Below are 22,089 nucleotides of genomic sequence, written 5' to 3' on the forward strand. Positions count from 1 at the left end.
TGAAACTGGAAGACTCTTTTGGCAAATAAAACAAAGTAGAGGACTTCTTTTGCAAAAACTTCTTTTTTACATGGGGGAAAGAAATGGCTGCAAAAGCTAAACAAAACAGTAGCTGGTTAATTTATTAATTTTTCTTTAGATCATGTTAATCGTGAAACTGATTATTGGACTTAAATCTATATTTAATTTTGAGCTCAATAATAAGTCAATGGGTTCTTAAAGCCCAACACAAAAAAGGCCTTAATTTCGAGTCCAATAATCAGTTTTGGACTATATGTGGTTGCCTCTTTATGGCCGGTCATTGCCTTTTAATTATTTTAGTGGGTCATATGGAAACGAGATTCATGCTTTTCGTGAGCATTTTAAGGGTAGATACTTGTGTCATGTGGACCGTTATCAAATGAATGTGCCAAACTGACGTGGCTACCGGTTGGTTCCTCGTGTGAACCGAAATTCATTCCCATAAAACAAGGCTGTGTGCAATGACATGGTTACCTTACTAGAAACCTCGCTCTATCCCTTTCACATATGACTCTAAACTAGGCCATGTGAAGTGACAGAACGTAATTTATTAGTGTAGGGAGAAATGGAAAGTGATATTTCCACCTTCCGTCTCAGCATTCCACCCCTTTTGCTTGTCTTTTCTTAACCAAAGAAAAAGACAAACCAAGGAAAATAATGTAGAGACCACAAGGGATCACTACAATGGTTGGAGATGCTACCAAGAAAGCAAGCTTGTTGCATAATTGTTATCGTTCTATGATGATTTTGGGTCTGTTTTACTTGAAAAGTACGATTAATATTTGCTTAGGCAGTATGTTCTTTTTCAGGATTTTGTGTTAAAACACTGAAGTCCCATTAGTAGCTCAAGAGATATTTGTTTGTTTTTATTTAAAAGGATCATATGGGAGCATGTATGTGAAACCAAGACCATCCTATAGATAATCATGAGCTTGATGTACATGATCTTGGTCCCATCCCCATGTGGCAAGACATGGGAGCATGTATGTGAAACCAAGACCATCTTATAGATCATCATGAGCTTGATGAACATGATCTCAGTTCCATCCTCATGTGGCAATACTTATGATATTGGGTCAAAAATCAGTTTTGGACTAACAATCAGTTTAGGGCCTGTCATTGTCTTCTTATTCTAGTGTTTCAAGTGGTGGAGTAAGATTGGAAAAAATAAAGGAAAAGATCACGAGAAATTGAAAATATCGTGATTACTTTATAGTTTTTTTCCTGGAAACGAGATTTATGCTTTTACCGAGCCTTTTAAAGGCACGTAGGTACGTGTGCCCATGTGGACGGTTATCAAATGAATGCGAGAAACTGATGCGGCAGAAGCAAGAAGATTCAGTGGTTCGGTGGTTGGTTCGTACGTGTGTACCGGAATTCAGAAGATTCAGTAGTTGTGTTTCCACGTATTTTAGTGGTATGTTCCTCGTGTGAACCGGAATGCCTTCAAATAAAACTGTGGGCTATGTGAAATGACATGTTACCCTTCTTTCATTTTGGGAAAACCTTACGGTATCCCTTTCACACCACTCTGAAGTCTAAAGTGGGCCATGTAAAATGACATCGCAATGCACGAACAGAATGCAGTGAGAAATGGGAAATGATATTTCCGACTCCTTTCTCAGCGTCCACCCCATTTCCTCGTATTTTCTTCAAAATAAAGAAAAAAGACAAGGTATTCCTATTAATCGGAAATGATCTCTTGAAATCCAAAGCCGAGCTCCGAAAGAGGCCGATGTATGACGTATTGGAGAGGGGGGGGGGGGTGAATTGGATTTAATGTATAATTGATGAAGAAATTTTTTTTTTTTTTTTTTGGTGAACGACACGTGGTACTTCCGAATAATCAGAAACCAACCTACAGGAAATAGGGCAAAATATTATCCTCTCCTTACGAATAGCAACATCCTAGGTTAGGAAACCGTCCCTCAAAGAGGTAATGTACTTTGAGGCGGTGGCTTTCCACCTAAATAGGAGTCCAAGTAATAGCAACTTGCCTGTTTAGCGAAATAGGATGTCTATCAAAAATAGATATAAGCTTATCTCCCGAGGAAGTCGACCAATTAGGAAAGACTCCTAAAATAGTAAGATTCTAATCATTGAAGATTCGTTTCTCTACCCTTGCACTCATAATGGAACTACGTTAGACTTGATCCTCAAGGAAGGGGTATGTAGGCAGCTTGACAACAACCATGTTCAGTCACAATCCTTCCCCATTCATATTCGTTGGTAACGCTTCTAAATCTAATCTCATTCCTTTCAATTCACTTGTGATTATGATTTCTGACTATAAGCTTGCTAACACGTCCCCTGTAAGTGTAAGTTATTTACAGGGTTAACTCTATCACCGCTAGATCTTGTGGAGCGGATTTCGGCATCATCAGATTGTCGCCATCCGTGGGATCACAATGACAAATTCGAGATCAATAGTCTCGAAATCTGTTATTGCCAACCCACAAGGTGAAGGAGTAATGACCAGGAGTCAAGCACATGCCACAATCCCAAGAAATCCTATTCCAGAGGAAACGCCTACCAATGAAGATACAACTCCAGTCGCTATGACTATGTTTAACCAACTGGCGACACAAGTTGGGGACGTTTCTGTCGTTCTTCAGGAAATATTAAGACGTTTACCACCTCCTCCACCGATGGTTCAAAACGTCAGTATTCCCCCTTTGATTGCGGAGGTGAGGAATCCACCCCTAGAAGAAAAACAAGATGAATCTCCTGAGGGTAGAAACCCTCGCAGCAGAAGGCCGGCAAATCATCGACCTTTGGCTTCAATTACTAGCCCCAGGTTGAATCATGGGAACGGGGAGGCAAACGACCGACGGGCACCGGAATTGACCTTTAGGCCTATTCCGGCCCAGAACAACGAGGTTACTCAAAGGGCTAATAACGCGGAAAATCCGAATCAAGGGCAAGACAACACGCACCAATATTTGAGGGACGAAGTTACTAATAATGACCGACGAAGTTACTTAAATCTTTTTCTCTTATCAAAACATAATCCTTAAGAGGATTCAGGAAATGCACATGCCAGCCTTTAGTTATGAATCATCAATTTTCTTAGTCTATGTTCATCCTTCACTGTGGAAAGATATATGATTGGAAAGAGAAAAATTGTGTACATCAACCATCTTATTACATCTGGCACGATGGAGAGAGCCAAGTACCTTAGACAAGCTGTGAAGAGCCAATTATATGAATTGGTCTTTTCTTTTGCAGACAAGCGAGCTGATGAGCAATGGGGCATGACAAACTCAAAGATATTAAGAAGGATACTTTGCCAGCTCAAAGAATAAACCCTCCCTCAAACAATTGTCATTGGCCTTAGATAAATCCTATATGACAAGGCATGACAATACACAATGGCTATAGATATGTCTGTAGATATATAGCCATTGAATCTTATCACGATGAAAAATGTTCTTCTTCAAAAACACATGATAAGAAATTACTCATAGGAAACAGGATGATCAACAAAAGTATGATCCTATGAGGAAGAGTTCTAGAGATTTTTCAAACTCTAGAACATGATACTTATCATTGGAAATGATGATATCAAATGAGTTCATCCAAGATAAGTATAAAGCCTAAAAGAATATATCATTAAGGCACATGCTAAGGGTACTTGTCATAAATGAGAGATGATCTCAGAGTAACAGTACATGACAAGACTCAACTACCACACATATGAAGCAATAAAGCTCCATATGGGTGAGCTTATCACATGTAGTGTGATACCCATATCAACCTACATATGATAAGATGGAAAGGACAGATATACATGTAAAGCTCCCCCTTTGTTAGAGACTCATAAATGATATGAATCCAAAGGGTTGTCCTAACACAAAAGCGCCAAGGGATTTAAAGGTGAATGATTGACAAACCACCCTTGGGCTACAAATGCATGTTTGCTATAGGTAGTCATATGATACTAAAAGATATGACAACCTAACAAACCATGCTCCCCTTAAATATGTGCATATAATATATTAGTATAACATACAAGGCACATATGGCTTATCATGGTTAAGATGGTGGCTAGAGGCCAAAGTAATTAGATGTTTTAATTAAGATGAAGGTACAATCTCCCTCTTACCTAGTAAGAAGGCTAAAAGCACCAATTGAGTAGCTTTTAACTATAAGGTTTACCATATTTACCATGAGCTAATACCATTCAAGGGAAAATAACTATAGATTATATATATATATATATATATATATATATATATATATTTAGCACAGATCTATAGAGCTCAAACAAAGGATGAATAGTCTGTAAATAGTAAGTCTGAGAGAGACATCCATGGCTCATGCAAATGATAGTCTATCACTTATGGGTAAACATGAGTAAGATATGATATTTTTAAGCATCCATGAATAGTCTACAAAGTTTGGACCCAAATGACATGAATCATAGGGTCCATGGTCCAAACAACTATGTTTTCATTCACAAATCACCTATAAAATAACAAAGGTGAATGAATCAATAGAAAGCCAAAATGTGAGGGAGATAAGTGTTTCCATCACAATGTATTGTATGTCAACTATCATAATGGGTAGATGCCCAATAATGATACTAGATTCCTATGACATGTGTCTAATATATGTCTAGCAAAGTTGACAAGCAAGACCTTCTAATTATGGATGCTAAGTGCAAATGTGATGTAATTTTGCACTTAGATGGATTTTTCAAAAAGATATTCAATAAGCACAAAATATGATCTAAACACAAATATAGCATTGAATTACATTTAGACTAAAGCAGGTAAAATATGTGATTATTAAGCTAAAATGAATATAGATACTTTCAAGTTAAAAACATCACACATATGAGTATTTATATTCATGGATAACAAGATATATCAATTAAGCTCATATATTCTAGATACAAAAGACGAATCAATGAGTTGAGGTATCTAGAATGAATGTGAATGATATGAACATTTTAGCACAATCCGTAAACTAACTCATTCACTAATTAGTTTAAATGAGATTCTTTGGAACCCAAAATTTCTTTGGTTCCATCCAAGTTTGCTTGTGGGAGTGTATATGTTCTTATCCAAACAAACTTATCAGATTTTACAAATCTAAGTTTGAACTCAAATTTGTAATGTCCAGATCTATCACAATTAGTGCAATATGTTTTGGTAGATGTGGAATAACTAGAATCACAAGACTTAGAAGTATGTTTATCTTTTTCTTCTTCAAGTCTTTGATTCTTAATTGAGATTTTTTTATTTTCTTGTTCTTCATTTTCACAAACATGTTTATATTGTTCAATAAATTCAATGTTTGTGTTTTCAGGGCTTTTAATTTCTTTCTCAAAGGCATTGCATCATTGAAATGAGTCAACATTTTTCTTTATTAAAAATATGCTCAACTGACTTAATTTTTCATTCTTTTCAAACATACTCTTATTTCCGATTTAAAATTTTCAATTTGAATTTTCAACTCGAAAATTGAATGTTTGAAAGAAGTTTCTTTTGTAAAAGATTTTTGAGAAGTCTCTTTTTCGCTAAAAATTTTATCATTTGAAGAGAGACAACTATTCTTCTCATAAATATTTTCTAATGAAGTCCAAATATCTTTTGCATTGATGCAATTTGAAATATTGTAAAATATGTTTGGAGTTAAACCACAACTCAATAAAATAATTGCCTTTGAGTTCAAGGAAAATAATTTTAAATCACATTCAGTGCATTTCCTTGAAAAAGAAATTCCCTCTTCAATGACATCTAAAATGTCATGATCTATGGTTTTCCCATGGCCTCAAAAAAGTCGGCCGACTCTTTAAGCAACAGTATGTGTTGCTCCCCTAGTGATTCTTTTATTATTAAACTAGGAGGGATCTGTTCGGGCCTATGGGCACTAACGGTCGCTTCCGAGTCGGTTTTCGTCTTCTTAGTTGTCTTTGGGGCTTTTTCCTTCCTAGTGGATTTCCTTTTCTTATTAGACTTCGCCGGAGCCGGTGGCTCACTGGCATTAGCTTCGTCTCTAACCTCTTCGTTTGAATCAGCCCTAAGAGGTGATTCTGAGTTCCCCATATGGCCAGTGCCCCAAAAAGGTTTTGCGAGTTTGTAGAGTCAGACATGTCTAAAGGACATGAATGTAAAAGTAAATGGAGAAGAACTTACTGATTCTTGAACGGATGAAGATATCGAGTAAACCTTCCCAAGATAAGAAAAATCCCGTTGTTTTAGTATCACCTTTGAAGCAAAAACTACAGTTAAAAAGGTTTTGTAAAAAGTAAAAAACGAAAAAGCCTCATAAATAGGCTGGGCGGGAAAAACCGAAGTTACCATTTAAAAGGAGACACATGTCACGTCCCTAAACGGTGATGCTTCACATCTCCTATCATTACGCCGAAAAAGATGGCAGTTACCATAAAAGCATCGTTTCCCAAGGAAATAACTGCAAAAAAGATTCGAGTATGTGACTCGGTACCGATTCTATCCTCTCACAGATAGGTTCTTATCGAGCAAGCTTTAAAAGAGGTATCCCCGAGTATGAGTATGCTTCGGTAACGATCCATGTTGGGATGGAAACCGACTCATATGCATTTACCCATACTCCTAACAGTAACCTAGCATGCGGGTAATAGAGTCGAGGCGCGACACTGTGAGAAAACTCATGATTCGGTGGATGTGCATCCTAACTTATGCGAACGAATTACAAGATTATACAGAAACTACTTGGCAGATACAAGTAAAGTAAGTTTTCATTAAACTGTTCAAACATTTACATGTGATGGCTTCAAGGCCAAAAACAAAGAACAGAATAGAAAATCATCAAAATGTTGGTGAAGATCGCCCGAACTCCCACGCCACCACCAAAAAGAAGTTGCACCCTGACTCTAAGAGAAGTGCAAAGAACAATGTCTTGCCTTTTTTTATAACAGAACTCGGGGGTACCAAAGGCGATCACTCGGTAGGGTACACTTCGGAAGGAGCTCCCGAGGGACCAGCGTCGCCTGATAGATCCTCGAGGCAGGCTTTCAGCACTGCGTTCTCTTCCTCCAGAAGAGCCGCCTTCATCTCCAGATTGCACAGCTCCCCCGATAGTTTGACGAATTGAGCCGCAAACATTATACTCCGATCCTTGGCACGCCTCTCCGAGCGTCTGTAGTTGCGGGCGAACAGCCGAAGCCCCTTCAGGTCATACATCCCGCAAGCGTCGTGTGACGGGGCGGGAGATGGAGGAGCAACCTTCGTCGGCCTCTTCTTGGGCGCCGGCAGGGGAAGAGAGAGAAGTGCAGCGCATTCCTCTTTCACATCTTCTTCTTTCGCTACCTCCTTTCCAAGAGAGGCTCTTCTTGTTCTTTTGGCCATCGGCTCCACTGGCGGCTCCGGTGGAGGCGTAAGGATGATCTCCGCCTATAGCATTGCTTCTACATCTACAATCTGGGCCTCAAAGAGCCCAGGAGTGGAAAGATCCAAGTCTTGATCCATAGCAGTTGATGAGAATAAAAAGGGAAGAAAGAAGAAGAAGAAGATGGGAGGAGAAAGGTGCAAGTCACTGTCACAAAGATTTGGTGACCAAATAGAGGAAAACCCCTATAAATAGAATTCGAAACGAGGTGAAAAGACAATTAAATGCCCTTTGGAATTTTCCTGCCTCCTTGCCACATGACACAATGCCATTTGCCCCAAAAACGACGCCCATTATGAAGGAGTCCCTTCCCGTCGCGTCATCATGATAAAAACCGTCGTTTCAAATATCGAAAATGATTTGACGGTTCCATATGCGACGAGGAATGAGAAAATGAATGTAGCCCGCATTTAGGAGACTCGACCTCATCTCGTAAAACCGACAATATTGAAGATCGGATTGGTCACTACAAAAGTGAGTTCATACAATTATCGGTACCGAGTGAATCGCATACAGAATGGAAGAGCCTCCAAACTACTTCCTCGACCCAGAGATGGCTCAAGGAAGTGGGGGGCAATATGTTGGGGGTAAAATCGGCACTAACCATTGATGAACGACACGTGGTACTTCCGAATAATCAGAAACCGACCTACGGGAAAGAGGGCAAAATATTATACTCTCCTTATAAATAGCAACATCCTAGGTTAGGAAACCGTCCCTCAAAGAGGTAATGTACTTTGAGGCGGTGGCTTTCCACCTAAATAGGAGTCCAATTAATAGCAACTTGCTTGCTCAGGGAAATAAGATGTGTATAAAAAATAGATATAAGCTTATCTTCCGGGGAAGTCGGCCAATTAGGAAAGACTCCTAAAACAGTAAGATTCTAACCATTGAGGATTCTTTTCTCTATAAAAAAGGACCCTTGCACTCATAATGGAACTACGTTAGACTTGATCGTCAAAGAAGGGGTATGTAGGCAGCTTGGCAACAACCAAGTTCAGTCACAATCCTTCCCCATTCATATTCGTTGGTAACGCTTCTGAATCTAATCTCCTTCCTTTCAATTCACTTGTGATTCCGATTTCCGATTATAAGCTTGCTAACACGTCCCCTGTAAGTGTAAGTTATTTACCGGGTTAACTCTATCACCGCTAGATCGTGTTGAGCGGATTTCGGCATCATCAACACGTGAATGGTGTTTTATTTGATTTTATGTCCATTTGGCACCATATGATAAAAAGACCAAAATGCACTCTTATTCATTTCTTTCTATTTCACATACTACATACGATGAAAAAAGACCAAAATGCACTGTTCTTTGTTTTATTCGATTTCACATACTGCATACGATAAAAAAGACCAAAATGCGCTCTTTCTCTTCCTGGTTCTATTTAATTTCACATCCATCTAGCGCCGTATGATAAGAAAGACAAAAATGCCCTCTTTGTTTTTAATTTTTTTCCTATTTTTCTTCTTCACCAACACCGACGACCATAGCTGTAATTCAAAAGAGGAAGAAGATTAAGAAGAGGAAGAAAAAGATGACAAATGAGGTAAAAATGGATCGACACCGGAAAAAAATGGAAAACACAAGAAAAAATAAAACGTCCAAAAAAATGGAAAAAAGAAGAAAAAGAAGAATCAACGCCGGAAACAATGGAAGACATCGAGAAAATGGAAAAAAGAGGAAGAAAGAGAAAGTTTGGGTTGAGTAGGAAAAGTTGAGGTTATGTGGGAAACGTTTGGGTCATGTCGGACAAAGTTCAAAACTTTTTTAAACAACCTCAACTTTCCTTTGTCAACTTTTTTTTCATTTTTTCGGCATCTTTCATTTTTTCGATGCTGAAACTTCTTTTTTTCGTCTTCTTCTTCCTCTTTTTTCATTTTTCATTTTTCAGTCTATTCTTCTTTTCCTTTTTCCTCTTCCTCTTCCTCTTCTGCCAAGGACAACGTCCATCGGCTAGTCAAGGGTGCAGACGAACTTGGCTCCAACGAAGGAAATGGGCATGTTTGGAGAAGGAGAAAACATATAAACCCTATTTCTATGTTTTACATGCACTTGACGGCAACAAATTCTTTTGAACTGTATGAAAGGCTTACGTTTGTGCAACGAACATCAATCACTGTCCACCCATTATTTCAGAAATAAAGAGCAATTTCAAAAAATTAATAGGTTTGATCTGATATATTACTTTTGAAAATGCCAAAAAACTACAAAGGCTAAAGATGATACCAAGCCAAGCAAGAGGAAATAATGATTTTCGCATAATTGTTCTCGTTCTACCATGTTTTGCATGCATAGTAGGATTAAAATTCGTGGAGGCAGTATGTTCTTTTTTGGGATTTGTGTTGAAACATTGATTGCCCATTAATTGATAGCTCTATAGATATTTCTTTTTAGAAAAATCACAGGGGAGTTGTATGTGAAACCAGGACCATTGATCTTATAGATCGTCACATGTTTCACGCACATGATCTAGTCCCATCCCATGCAGCCAGACTTATGACAATCATTTGGATCATCGAATAAACAAAGCCGAAGTGTGCACAAGAAGTTATTTTAAATATTCTAAACAATTTTGGGCTATGGCTTCCTTATTTTTTTTTTTTTTAGGGCAGTGATAAATCGACCCCCAAAATACATTAAATCAACCCCCTATGTGTCTTTCTCTCTCCTCTGGGTTGGAGGAGAGAGATGGACACATATGGGGTCGATTTAAGATATATGAGGGTCGGTTATCACTCCCCTTTTTTTTATCTCTTTATTTTTCTTGTTATTTTGGTGCTTTTGTGGAAGAGATTAGGTTGCTTTATAAATTCCTATTTTATCAGCTATCTGGTTCTATCATGACCTTATGTCACTTTAATGTCAACTACCTTTATTAAAGGAGGTTGGGGGTGGTGTAAAACTAATGGAAAAATGTGAGTTGGCACAAAAACATCTTTCCAATGGCTTATGCAGTTATGCTCCATGGCTTCAATTAATGAAAAGTTACGTTACTTCTATTTTCTTCCTTAGTTTGAAAAAGTCTTACTTTCTTATGGGTCGAATCTTAAATGAGAAAAGGCCCAACAAAGCTTGGTATCAAAGCAGGTTGTGGAAGTATGACATCTTCATGTTAGAGTTCTCGACAACGGATTCTTCGTTTTAAAGGTGAAAAGTGAAAACTGCAAGTTTAATAGAATTAAAATGAAGAGAACTTATATGATGCCCCACCGTGAGAATGTAAAGGGTGGTAAGAGATAAAACCTGCTAAAAAAAGGGCTTTCTCTTGGATTAAAAACCAAGGGAGAGATGGTTTTCTCTCTCTGCCCTTTATAATCTCACGGTCGGGCATCAAATAAGTTCTCTAAAATGAAAACATTGTTTTTCTCTTACGACATTTGGAAATTAGTTGAAAATGGATACACAGACCATGACAATCAGAAGGAAGAATCACTGAAGCCCAATGTACAGTGATGAAGAAAAACAGTAGAAAAGATGATTGCCCTGTAATACATTCAACACGTTGGTCTAACAAATATAGGCAAATGATCAATGTAAATAGCAGGAGGTACAGCACAAATATGAAATGATCAGGTTTCATTTGAGCGAAGATGAATGAGCGTGCATTGATTGGGTAGGCGCACTAGACTGTTTTGTGGAGCACAAAATGAACAGTAACCAAATGATCAGTGTTGCAAGGATATCTTTGGTCGGGCGTGCCAAAGAATGGAAGGAGGCGATAGTGTAGGAAAAAAAAAACCTAAAGAAAAACCCACCCATCATTTATTGGAGACATACAGGGCCAGTTGCTGGAAATATTTGTGCCAAGTACTCTTCAAAGATACGAAAGGCAACGTTCCAAAAGGATTTGAGAAAATAAATCCAAGGCTCATATTGTGAAGCAATCTGCTAGTCTAAGGATCCAGGAACTTGGCAAATGTACCGGGTCATAAGCATACAAGAGACAAATTACTTCAACTATTCGTATCTAGGATTGTGTACGAAGATTGAAAGTGCAAAGAGTGCTTGACTTCAAGTGACAGACATGTGTTGCACTTGTATCCACAGTAGATTCCGACAATATGTGGTTCGCTCACGTAAATTACGAAGAAATGACCATCATCTTTGAAAGTTGGTTCTGCCAAAAATTAGCTTGTGCACATTATATGAAGATCAAGAGGGCAATAATTATTATCTAGCACACCTGGAAGATGACTTATTTGACAGTAGGTGCTTTAGATGAGACAAATGACGTCGATGATGTTGCGGAAATAAATACGAATCCATTTATTTCACATACAGTCGCAAAGCTCAAAGTTTATATTGAAATTGAATTCAACATTTGGATTGTGCTCATCAAAGGATATGGCCTCTTCCTCCAGATGTACCTACTATGCTGGAAATATTTGGTATCGTGGGAAGGTCATCGCTTATCTAGATGTACCCTGACCACGACTGAGAAAGCTGAACATTTCAAGCTCAGCAGTATTTGCAGTACCACTACTTTAGCTCAACAGAGTTGGCGTGGGGGTGGGTGGGGGGGAGAGGGGGGTTGCAGAGTGGGGGTGAGGTGAGGCAGAGAGGCGAGAGGCAGAGGGAGTGAAAGAGAAGCAGGGGAGGGTGGGTGAGAGGGCTGAGGGGCAGAGAGAAGGGGAGGGGAGCTGATGGAGGGAGAAAAAAAAAGGAAAAAAATGAAGAAGAAGAAGACGATAGGGAGGGTTGATGGTGGGGAGAAAGAAGAGGAAGAAGATGGAGAGGTGAAGGTTCTCCAAGGGTGTTCCCTAGGGCACACAAACCTTAGGGCTCTGATACCATGTTGCAAGAGGAGATGGGAGAATGGAATGAGTTAGGGTCTTCCCCTTCGCTCAAGTATTTATATTAAAGAGAAATAATAGAAAAGACTACTATGCCCTTATGGCATTACATACGCACATATGTATATCCAACAGGGATTAATAAAGTGTTCTTGTAATGGTAAGATGAGAAGTTTAAATTTCGAAAGATTATGTCTTCGGACACATGTCAATTTCCTATTCTCAACTCAACTCAACAAAGCCTTTGTCCCGAACTAGTTGGGCTCGGCTAAATGAATCCTTTAGAACAATTTCATAAGTCAATTTCCTATTAAGCGAAAATATTCATAGTTTATTATAATTTGTCTGTAAGTAGGATCAGTAGTTTTTTGCAACAAAGACTAATGGTTGTTAGGTCATAAGATTAGGAGTTATTTTTAATTTTTGTATGTTTTACTATGCCTATAAATATGTAAGGCCTAAATGGAGAGTTATGAATAAAAATTGAACCTTTCTACATGCACCGGGGTGTGATGCTCTTGTCCTAAGATGTGATGCCTTTTGATTCTATGGTGTGATGCCTAGGAGACCCCTAGTGTGATTCCAAGTCATTTTCTATCACCAAATCTTTTCCTTTCTTTCTTTCTTTTTTCCATAAACCTGCAACTACGATCACCAAACTTAATTCCATAACAGCTCATAGGGTTTATTTTCTTTATTTCCATAAACCTGCAACTACGATCACCAACCTTAATTCCATAACAGCTCATAGCCTGTGCCTGTAACCAAAGCCATCAACCTCCGTAGCCTTCAACTAGCTATAATTCATAGTTTCACATATTTAAGCCCTCCACATACCCCTATACGACAGCCTATCAACCTTTTCAACTGCAAATTCCCTTTAGGGTGTGTTTGGTTGCACAAAAGCCAAGATATTTTAGGGGTATTGCTTTGCATTTGGATGCCGCATCAACAAAATCTCTTGTTTAGCTGCAATGTAACATCGAAATCCCTGGAGACTACCAGACAAGTTTCAAATGTAATTATCAAATGTCTAGGGATGTGGCATCCATGTCCCCTCTCTATACCTTCTGTTGAGAGTGGCATATTGGACACCCCTTAATGTAGGGGCATTTTGGTCTTTTTATCTAACCCTATTCTAGCATATATATATATATATATATATATATATATATATATATATATATATATATATATGAGAAAACGGTTCCTACACATGTGTAGAGAGTTCTCTACCACTAGCTTAAAATACAGTGGGGGCCCACATTGTTTGGGTGATCCAAGCCATCCATTTTAAAGGCCCTCACATAGATAGGGTGTCTACAAAAAATCAGATCCATAGGATCATCCCAACCCTACGATTTGTGGAGGTAAAATGGATGTCTTTAAACCTTCACAAATTAGTCCATTTTTTGCCTCCACAGTTCGAATGGTTAGGATGATCCTATGGATCTGATTTCTTATGGACACCCTATCTATGTGAGGGCCTTAAAAATGAATGGTTTGGATCACCCAAATAATGTGGCCCCCACTGTATTTTAAGCTAGTGTGTAGAGAACTTATCTACACATATGTGTAGGAACCGTTTTCTCTCTCTCTCTCTCTCTCTCTCTCTCTATATATATATATATATATATATATATATATATATATATATATATATATATATATATATATGAGAGAACATTTCCTACACACTTGTGTAGGTAAGTTACCTACACACTACCTTAAAATACAGTGGGGGCCCACACTGTTTGGGTGATCCAAACCATTCATTTGAATGGTCCTCACATAGATAGGGTGTCCACAAAAAAATCAGATCCATAGGATCATCCTAACCATTCAAACTATGGAGGCAAAAAATGGACTAATTTGTGAAGGTTTATACACGTCCATTTTACCTCCACAAATCGTAGGGTTGGGATGATCCTATGGATCTGATTTTTTGTGGACACCCTATCTCTGTGAGGACCATTCAAATGAATGGTTTGGATCACCCAAACAATGTGGGCCCCCACTATATTTTAAGCTAGTGTGTAGGTAACTTACCTACACAAGTGTGTAGGAAATGTTTTCTCTATATATATATATATATATATATATATATATATATGAGTTAAGCGAAGCTACACATACGTGTAGCTAACTTAGCTACACCGACGGCTTTAAATACAGTGGGCCCACATTGTTTGGGTGATCCGAACCATTCATTTGATAGGCCCTCACATTGATAGGGTGTGCTAAAAAAATCAACTCCATTGGATGATCCCAACCCTTCAAACTGTGGAGGCAAAACTGGACAGATTTGTGAAGGTTTTTACACGTCCATTTTTGCCTCCACAAATCGTAGGGTTGGGATGATCCTATGGAGTTGATTTTTTGGGCACACCCTATGTATGTGAGGGCCCATCAAATGAATGGTTTGCATCACCCAAACAATGTGGGGCCCACTGTAATTTAAGCCGTCGGTGTAGCTAAGTTAGCTAGACGTATGTCTAGCTACACTTTTTTCTCTCTCTCTATACACACACACACACACACACATATAAGAAAAGAGTTCCTACTCCCTAGAGTAGATAATTTATCTACTCCCTAGGTTTAAAATACAGTGGGGGCACATTGTTTGGGTGATCCAAAACATTCATTGATGGGCCCTCACATAGATAGGGTGTGCCTAGACCTGGCAAACGGGTGGGACGGGCCGGGTCAACCCGCGGGTGATGCGGGTGCGGGTCCACGGGTCGGGTGAGAAAATGACCCGCATTTTGGCTGGTCAAAATTTACGTGACCCGCGCGGCCCGCGGGTGGGCCGGGTCAACCCGCGGGTCACCTGCAAATATGCCGCAAATATGGGATTGTAATAATTATTTTGATTTGACAGCCTGTATTTGCCCGTAATTGTCATAACCTCCAATATGTGATTTGCTATTTTTTTCGTAATTTTAAAATTTTATAACCCTTTCTAGGTAATTTTTCATTCAAAACTTTATAATTTATAATTTAGCTAATTTACTTTTTGTGGTGTAATGATTACTTTTTTACATATTTTCTAGGAACATTTTAGCAACATTTGGATGCGCGCATCTTTGCATACACAAAGGCCACTTGCCGAGAAATTGCCAAAGGAGAAGCTTGATAGCAAATTCTAATAAAATAAAAACCACATTTAAATGTTATCAACACTCCCGGGCACTCTCACTTTATGTATGGCCCACACCATAGGATGATCCAAACCGTCCATTAGTTGGGCCATAGCCTAAATAGGTTATGCTCCAAAAATCATTTCCATAGGATGATCCTATCCCTCCAATCTGAATGTTAGAGGGTTGATCCTAACCCTCTATAGATCGGAGGGTTAGAATCAACCGATGGAAATAATTTTGGGGCATAACCTATTTAGGGTATGGCCCATCTAATGGACGGTTTGGAACTTTGGATAATCCTACGGTGCAGGACATACCGTACTTTTTATAAAGTGAGGAGTTACTCATAAAAAACAAACAGCAGTGATGATAACATTCTCAAAAAGATTAAAAAATACTGTAAAAATGCGGGTGCCCGCGGGTTGACCCGACCCGACCCGTGTTTTTGCGGGTTGGGTCACCTGCGGGTTGGTTTTTGACGGGTCACGGAAACTTAGACCCGTGCCCGCAAATTTGCGGGTGGGCCGGGTCGACCCGCGGGCACGGGTCACTTTTGCCAGGTCTAGGTGTGCCCAAAAAATCAGCTCCATAGGATCATTCCAACCCTTCGAACTGTGGAGGCAAATAATGGACAGATTTGTGAAGGTTTATACCCGTCCATTTTTACCTCCACAAATCGAAAGGGTTGGGATGATCCTATGGAGCTGATTTTTTGGGCACACCCTATTTATGTGAGGGCCCATCAAATGAATGGTTTGCATCACCCAAACAATGTGGCCCCCACTGACTCCGCCCTTCATTCCTTTTATCAAAACAAAACCAAACATTGGTATCAGTTTAATTGGAATAGGACTCCGATTCTATTTGCTGATTCCAGCCATCCAAACACGCCCTTACAGAAATTCTCATCTTCTGCAGTTCTTGACACGGGCCTCCTAGGCCATGTTCCAGGCCCAGAAACCTGTAACCCATTATTAATTGCAAAAATTAATATTCATGTTTTCCCAAAAATTATTTACAGAAGTTGGAATTGTTTAGGACTCTGATTCTAATTGCCGATTCCAGCCATCCAAACACGCCCTTACAGAAATTCTCATCTTCCGCAGTTCCTGAAACGTGCCTCCTAGGGCATGTTCCAGGCCCAGAAACCTGTAACCCATTATTAATTGTAAAAATTAATATTCATGTTTTCCCAAAAATTATTTACAGAAGTTGGAATTGTTCTATTCTTGGTGTTTTCTGTTATAGATTTATTGTTCAGAATCTTAACCCCACCCGTGTGTGTGTGGGTGTCTACTTAGATCTCTATTTTCTATCCTTGGATGATATGTTATCAATTAATATATGTTACAAATTGTTTTATTTTAATAGTTCTTGATTCCTGATTCATCTAGATATATCATAAGTCTTTACTATATTATTTTCTGAACTATTTAGCCAGTGAAACTGACAAATCTTATTAAGAGTCCATATCTGTCATTTCCTTAATACCTGTCGTAATAGTCGTAAATTATCTAAATTCAGCCTTTTTCTACAGCCAACTCAATCCAGATTTGAACCCATGTTTACATAGAGATTGTTTAGATTGCTTTCTTAGGTCACATACCATCAAAACTGCAAATTAGTGATCCCTAGACACTCATCATCCACATTAGAGAAGGTTCCCTAGTTTCAAATGCAAACCGACCAAAAAAGATCAGGTTTCCAGTTTCCCTAAATGATGTGGAAAGAGATGATTTGATTGGTCATACACTAGTTCCCAACCTTGGTTTTTCTAAAGCAACACTTTTAGAAATTATATAGTTAATGACTGTTAAACAGGCCTTAATGTCCCAGTTTCAGATAAGATTAACTTAAGAAAATCTCATTCGAAAGCAAGCAATGATTTATTTGGAAGCCAAAGATGCCTTAAATCATGTTTTTTTATGAATTGGAAATTTAATATATTAGGGATTTATAGCTAAAAATCCCACAAGAAAAGGTGCCATTTACGAAATGCCATGCAATATGATTTCAATGGCATAGGTAAATTTTGGGGAAATAAAAAGAAGAAACAAGTTCTCTAGATTTTGGAAATGGCAGAATACCTGCAAATTTCGGTAAATAGGAAAAAAGCCATCCTTGAAGAACCTATTTGAGTAGAGCCCATTAACTTCTTCAAGTAACAAGAAAAGGAAAAAACAAAAAAAGAAAGACTATCCTGCATATAATGTGCATTTCACCCTTCCTTAAAGAAAAAACTTTTCATAGCTTTTGAGATGGCCAAAAGATAATATAATGAATAGAATGTGCATTTCGCCCTTCCTTGACTTTAAGAGGCTCGATTTGATTCTGCAAACTAAGGGAGAAGAATGCAAAATAAGCAACAATAATACAACTCACCTCTTATAACTCTTAAGGAATCTAGGAACCGGAAATGGTTTGGAGCTTGGCAAGCTGAACTTGACGTCTTCCCAAATGGAATGCTGTGGCCAGCCACACCAAGCACACCTGAAAGAACAAGCTACACCAATTTAGATTCATTTAAAAGCTTGACAACCACCATGGAACAAACACTAACTGCCGATTTCTTAGGGCCCGATGCATTTGTACAGTTTTATCTATCAAATAATAAACTAAGGAAAAGAGCATTTTATACATACAGGTAACGCGTAGAGAGAAACATCCGCGGCTTTCAAATTAAGGTTGCTGAAAAGCAACTTGTATATGCCTGCTGCCGTTGCATCTCCAAGCCTTTGAACAATTACATCTATGCATACCTGCACCAATATTTTTAACTGAAATCTACTTCTCCCAAATACTCCAAAATGTAGACACACAATTTGATACATTAAAAGTAAGTGTAACAGGATTGATATAGTTAGACCATGGTTATAAGTGCAGGAAGGAAAGAAAGAAGCCAAAGCAGAAAGTGAGGGCTCTAGAGAACGGTGGAAGCGGGGGGAAGCAACAAGGATTGGGGAAGCAACGGGAAACCTTTGGGAAAGCATAAAGGAAAGTGCAAGGGAAGCGAACAAGAAGTGCAAGAAGTGAAAAATTACTAAATTAGTAACAACTAGAAATAAGTTATAATAATCTATTTTTTCAATGTTTGCAAACTATAAAGAAAATGAATTCAATTTTCCTAGCAACATAAGCAAATCCAATACAAACACCATACATGAATCAAAATTCCAACTAACATGAACTCCTAATTACAACTAACATAACTAATTTACACGCAAATCCGATTCTCCAACCATTAATCAAAATATCAAGTATCAAAATTAATGCAAAACCATTCAAAAAAAAAAATTAATGCAAAATTTTCTCGAGTCTAAAATGGAGAATTAAACGATTAATCACTTAATGATTAAATGATTAATCGCCTAAATGAAGAAACTAAGTAACATCAATTTTCTAGTTAATCGAACATAACTACATTTACATATCAGCAGTACATATACACCAAAATGAAGTGTTCCAGAGGGATAAGTTACATCTATACAGTTACTAGCATACAAGTACGTAAGTACAATACAAAATCAACAATACATACGCAGTAAATTGAAGTATCAACTTATCTCATATATGAATTGCGAACAATAATAACATGCATAGATTATGAACGTGGCTAACGCGGCTGAGTGCTCGATCGACATGTTATAACTCAGGAGAGTCAAAGGAGTTTTTATTGACTTTGTAAGGAAAAACGTGGAATGTGGCAATGCGGAATGCGGCCAAGGCAAAAGGGGGTCAAATCGAGGGAGTCCACGATGACGTGGTGGAGTTTTGACACTATGGATTATAGTCGTACACATACTAAACAAAAATAGTCACACATACTAAAATGAACATTAAAGTATTGAAGTGTTAAATGATTAATTTAGTATTGTAATTTAATCAAAGTATCAACTAAAATCAACTCTTTGTTCTTCTCATCTTTCTTGATTTGTCTTCTTTATTTTCTTGTCCTAATCAACTAAGAATAAGTTAATCAATATTCAAAAAATAAAAAATGAAAGAAAAATTGATATGGGAAAAAAGGAGGCTTTAAATATATAGTTCTTTTATTTTTCATCTTCTTATAATTAATAAATTAAGAAATTAACGACCACAAATGAATATTTATTATTTAATAAAAAAATCAAAATTTAAAAACATTATAGGGTAAAATGAATAAAAAAGGAAAGAAACGTCATGTTTCCACTTCCGAAACATGGCACGGTCAGACACACCTCACTCCAAAAAAAAAAATACATGTGACTTAATCAGTACCACTTTTGATCTGTAAAGTGTGTATCACATGCACCATGAAAATCGAGACAGAATACTTCCACACAATAAAATTGATAAATGGTGCAACAAAAAATAAATTTGGAAAAAACACATCAATATATTTCCAATTGATATAAATTAGCAAAAATCTACTGTAATGACCCGGTCCCACCAAGGGCCTACAAAGATACAAATCCTAATTAAATCTAGGCCGTAGATCTTTCGACCAAAGATTAACGGCTAGATCTTCAATTTTGAGTTTTTGGACCGTAGGATATGTAAATTAGATATTGGATCGATTCCCAATCTTTAAGTTCTTATGTATTTCCTATTCCGCATTAAACGATCTTAAAAATCGACGGTCATAGTGTATTTTCGTCACTTTAATTATAACCTATTTTTGGGGCATCAAATCTTGTCCGTTCGATATGATTTTGGTCCCAGTAGACGGGTATTTCGAAACCTATCCAACGGACCAAAGATTTAAGGATTCGGACGTGATTTGAGTAAGTTATGACTCTTTTTCTATTAGGGTGAGGCATAGTTATGAGTTTTATCTTATTAGGCAATTTTTAGGAGTGCCAATATTAATCTTTAGTATTTTCCTTTTTAGTTAACTTAACTAATAAGAAAAGAATTAAAGAGACCTAAATTAAAATGGACTCGTACTATGTGAGCCACTAAATGATTTTGCTCAGCGTTTGCTGACCCCAATACCTCTACAGGTTTCGAGGAAAGCAAGGAAGGAGCCGTTGCAGATGAACAAACCTAGAACAACATCACAGGCTTGGGGAGCGTAGTCGTAGAGTTTGAGTGAATGTTGAAAAAGACGATTCCATCACATCCCGTAGTAGTAGGTGATTCTTTATTTTCGAGAATTGTAGTAATGAATTTTTTCAGTCCCATGGAATTAATATGGTGAGTTTATCTTGTTCCTCTTGTAGTGTGCCAGCTTGTTTCCCTTTTGGGGTAGCGATTCGGGTTTTGGAATTTGGAAAAAAAAAATTATGTCAAAAAAACTGCCCCAAATTCGGGTCATTACACTTGGTATCGGAGCATAGGCACTAGGTCCCTAGGGCTAGTATCTAACAAAGTTGTGAGATGTGTAAACACTAGGCAAGGAGCACATAGGAAACAACACAATAAATTCGTGTGTGCCGGCCGGGTACAGAATTTAGTTGTGTTGTAGAAGAACCACATGACAGACTCACGTGCATCGGGGACGCCTGGTTCGATATGTGAGCGAGTTATGTTAGCAAAAGTCAAGAAAGCTAGCTGTGAGCTCCAAGGGCAATTTAGTAGTCTCAGATAAATTCAGAGTGTCTCTCCTACGGTTATATGTGCCAACGAAGGTGTTGGGCCCTAAAGGGGATTGGATTGTAAGAACCCACATAATAAAGTGAGCTGTTTTAGGTTTCCAAGAAAAAGTGATATGTTGTGAGTATGGCCGTATGGGTACGTCTTAGGAAATGGTAGTTGATTGAACTTAATAAAATCTACGCACCTCCCTCATGATTCTCATAATACACTTAAAGGAAAATACAACATTAATATACGTTACCTAATCACATTTTATAATACAAATAATGGACCAAAGTCATATTATAATACGTTGTTTGTGTAATAATTAAATTCAATAATATGTTGTTTGCTTAAAACTCACACAGAACAAATGAATTTTAGATGTTATTTGTACACTCCATTGATTGTGATGTTTGCATATCACATTAGCCTTGTAACTTTAATACATGAAAATTGTTAACTTAAGGGAATTTAGGGAGTCGAATTTCATCCCGAAATTCCTTTAAGGGGGGTAGAATGTAATGACCAGCTCCCACCAAGGGCCTATAAAGATACAAATTCTAATTAAATCTAGGCCGTAGATCTTTCAATCAAAGATTTACGGCTAGATCTTCAATTTTGTATTTTTGGACCGTAGGATACGTAAATTAGATATTGGATCGATCCCTAATCTCTAAGATTCTTGTGTATTTCCTATTCCGCATTAAACGATCTTAAAAATCGACGGTCATAGTGTATTTTCGTCACTTTTATTATAACCTATTTTTGGGGCATCAAATCTTGTTCGTTCGACATGATTTTGGTCCCAGTAGATGGGTATTTCGAATACCTATCCAACGGACCCAAGATTTAGCAATTCGGACGTGATTGGAGTAAGTTATGACCCTTTTTCTATTAGGGTTAGGCATAGTTACGAGTTTTGTCTTATTAGGTAATTTTTAGGAGTGCCAATATTAATATTTAGTATTTTTCTTTTTAGTTAACTTAAGTAATAAGATAAGAATTAAAGAGACCTAAATTAAAATGGACTCTTACTTGTTGGTGGATGGATTAGAATAGGAAATACTAGAATTAGGAGTCCTAATTAGGAACAACCTAAAACACCACAAAGGTGGGTTTTATAAAAAAAACCAAATCGTGGGACTTCACCCCTTGCGCACGCCATCCCAAAACCGAGAGAGAGAGAAAA

The 22,089-nt window shown here is 37.9% G+C and overlaps 1 protein-coding gene across 4 annotated transcripts in view; it reads right to left on the reverse strand.

Moving 5' to 3' along the window:
• Window positions 1-10,956: 10,956 nt before the first annotated feature.
• The window catches only part of LOC143880224 (TLC ATP/ADP transporter), a 112,325-nt gene continuing 101,192 nt past the window's right edge, over window positions 10,957-22,089 (reverse strand). For 3 of the 4 annotated variants that reach the window (XM_077383044.1, XM_077383043.1, XM_077383041.1), the window contains 2 exons: window positions 17,984-18,100; window positions 17,543-17,831 (listed from right to left, as the gene is read on the reverse strand). In XM_077383044.1, the coding sequence (XP_077239159.1) occupies window positions 17,745-17,831; window positions 17,984-18,100 (204 nt within the window). In that variant the 3' untranslated portion in view covers window positions 17,543-17,744. Of the gene's footprint in view, window positions 11,523-17,542; window positions 17,832-17,983; window positions 18,101-22,089 lie in introns of those variants that run through there. The other variant, XM_077383042.1, reaches the window with a different exon arrangement.

The sequence above is a fragment of the Tasmannia lanceolata genome, unplaced genomic scaffold, assembly GCF_043159265.1.
Source record: "Tasmannia lanceolata isolate RefF3 unplaced genomic scaffold, GAP_Taslan_0.1 ptg000006l, whole genome shotgun sequence".
NCBI lineage: Eukaryota > Viridiplantae > Streptophyta > Magnoliopsida > Canellales > Winteraceae > Tasmannia > Tasmannia lanceolata.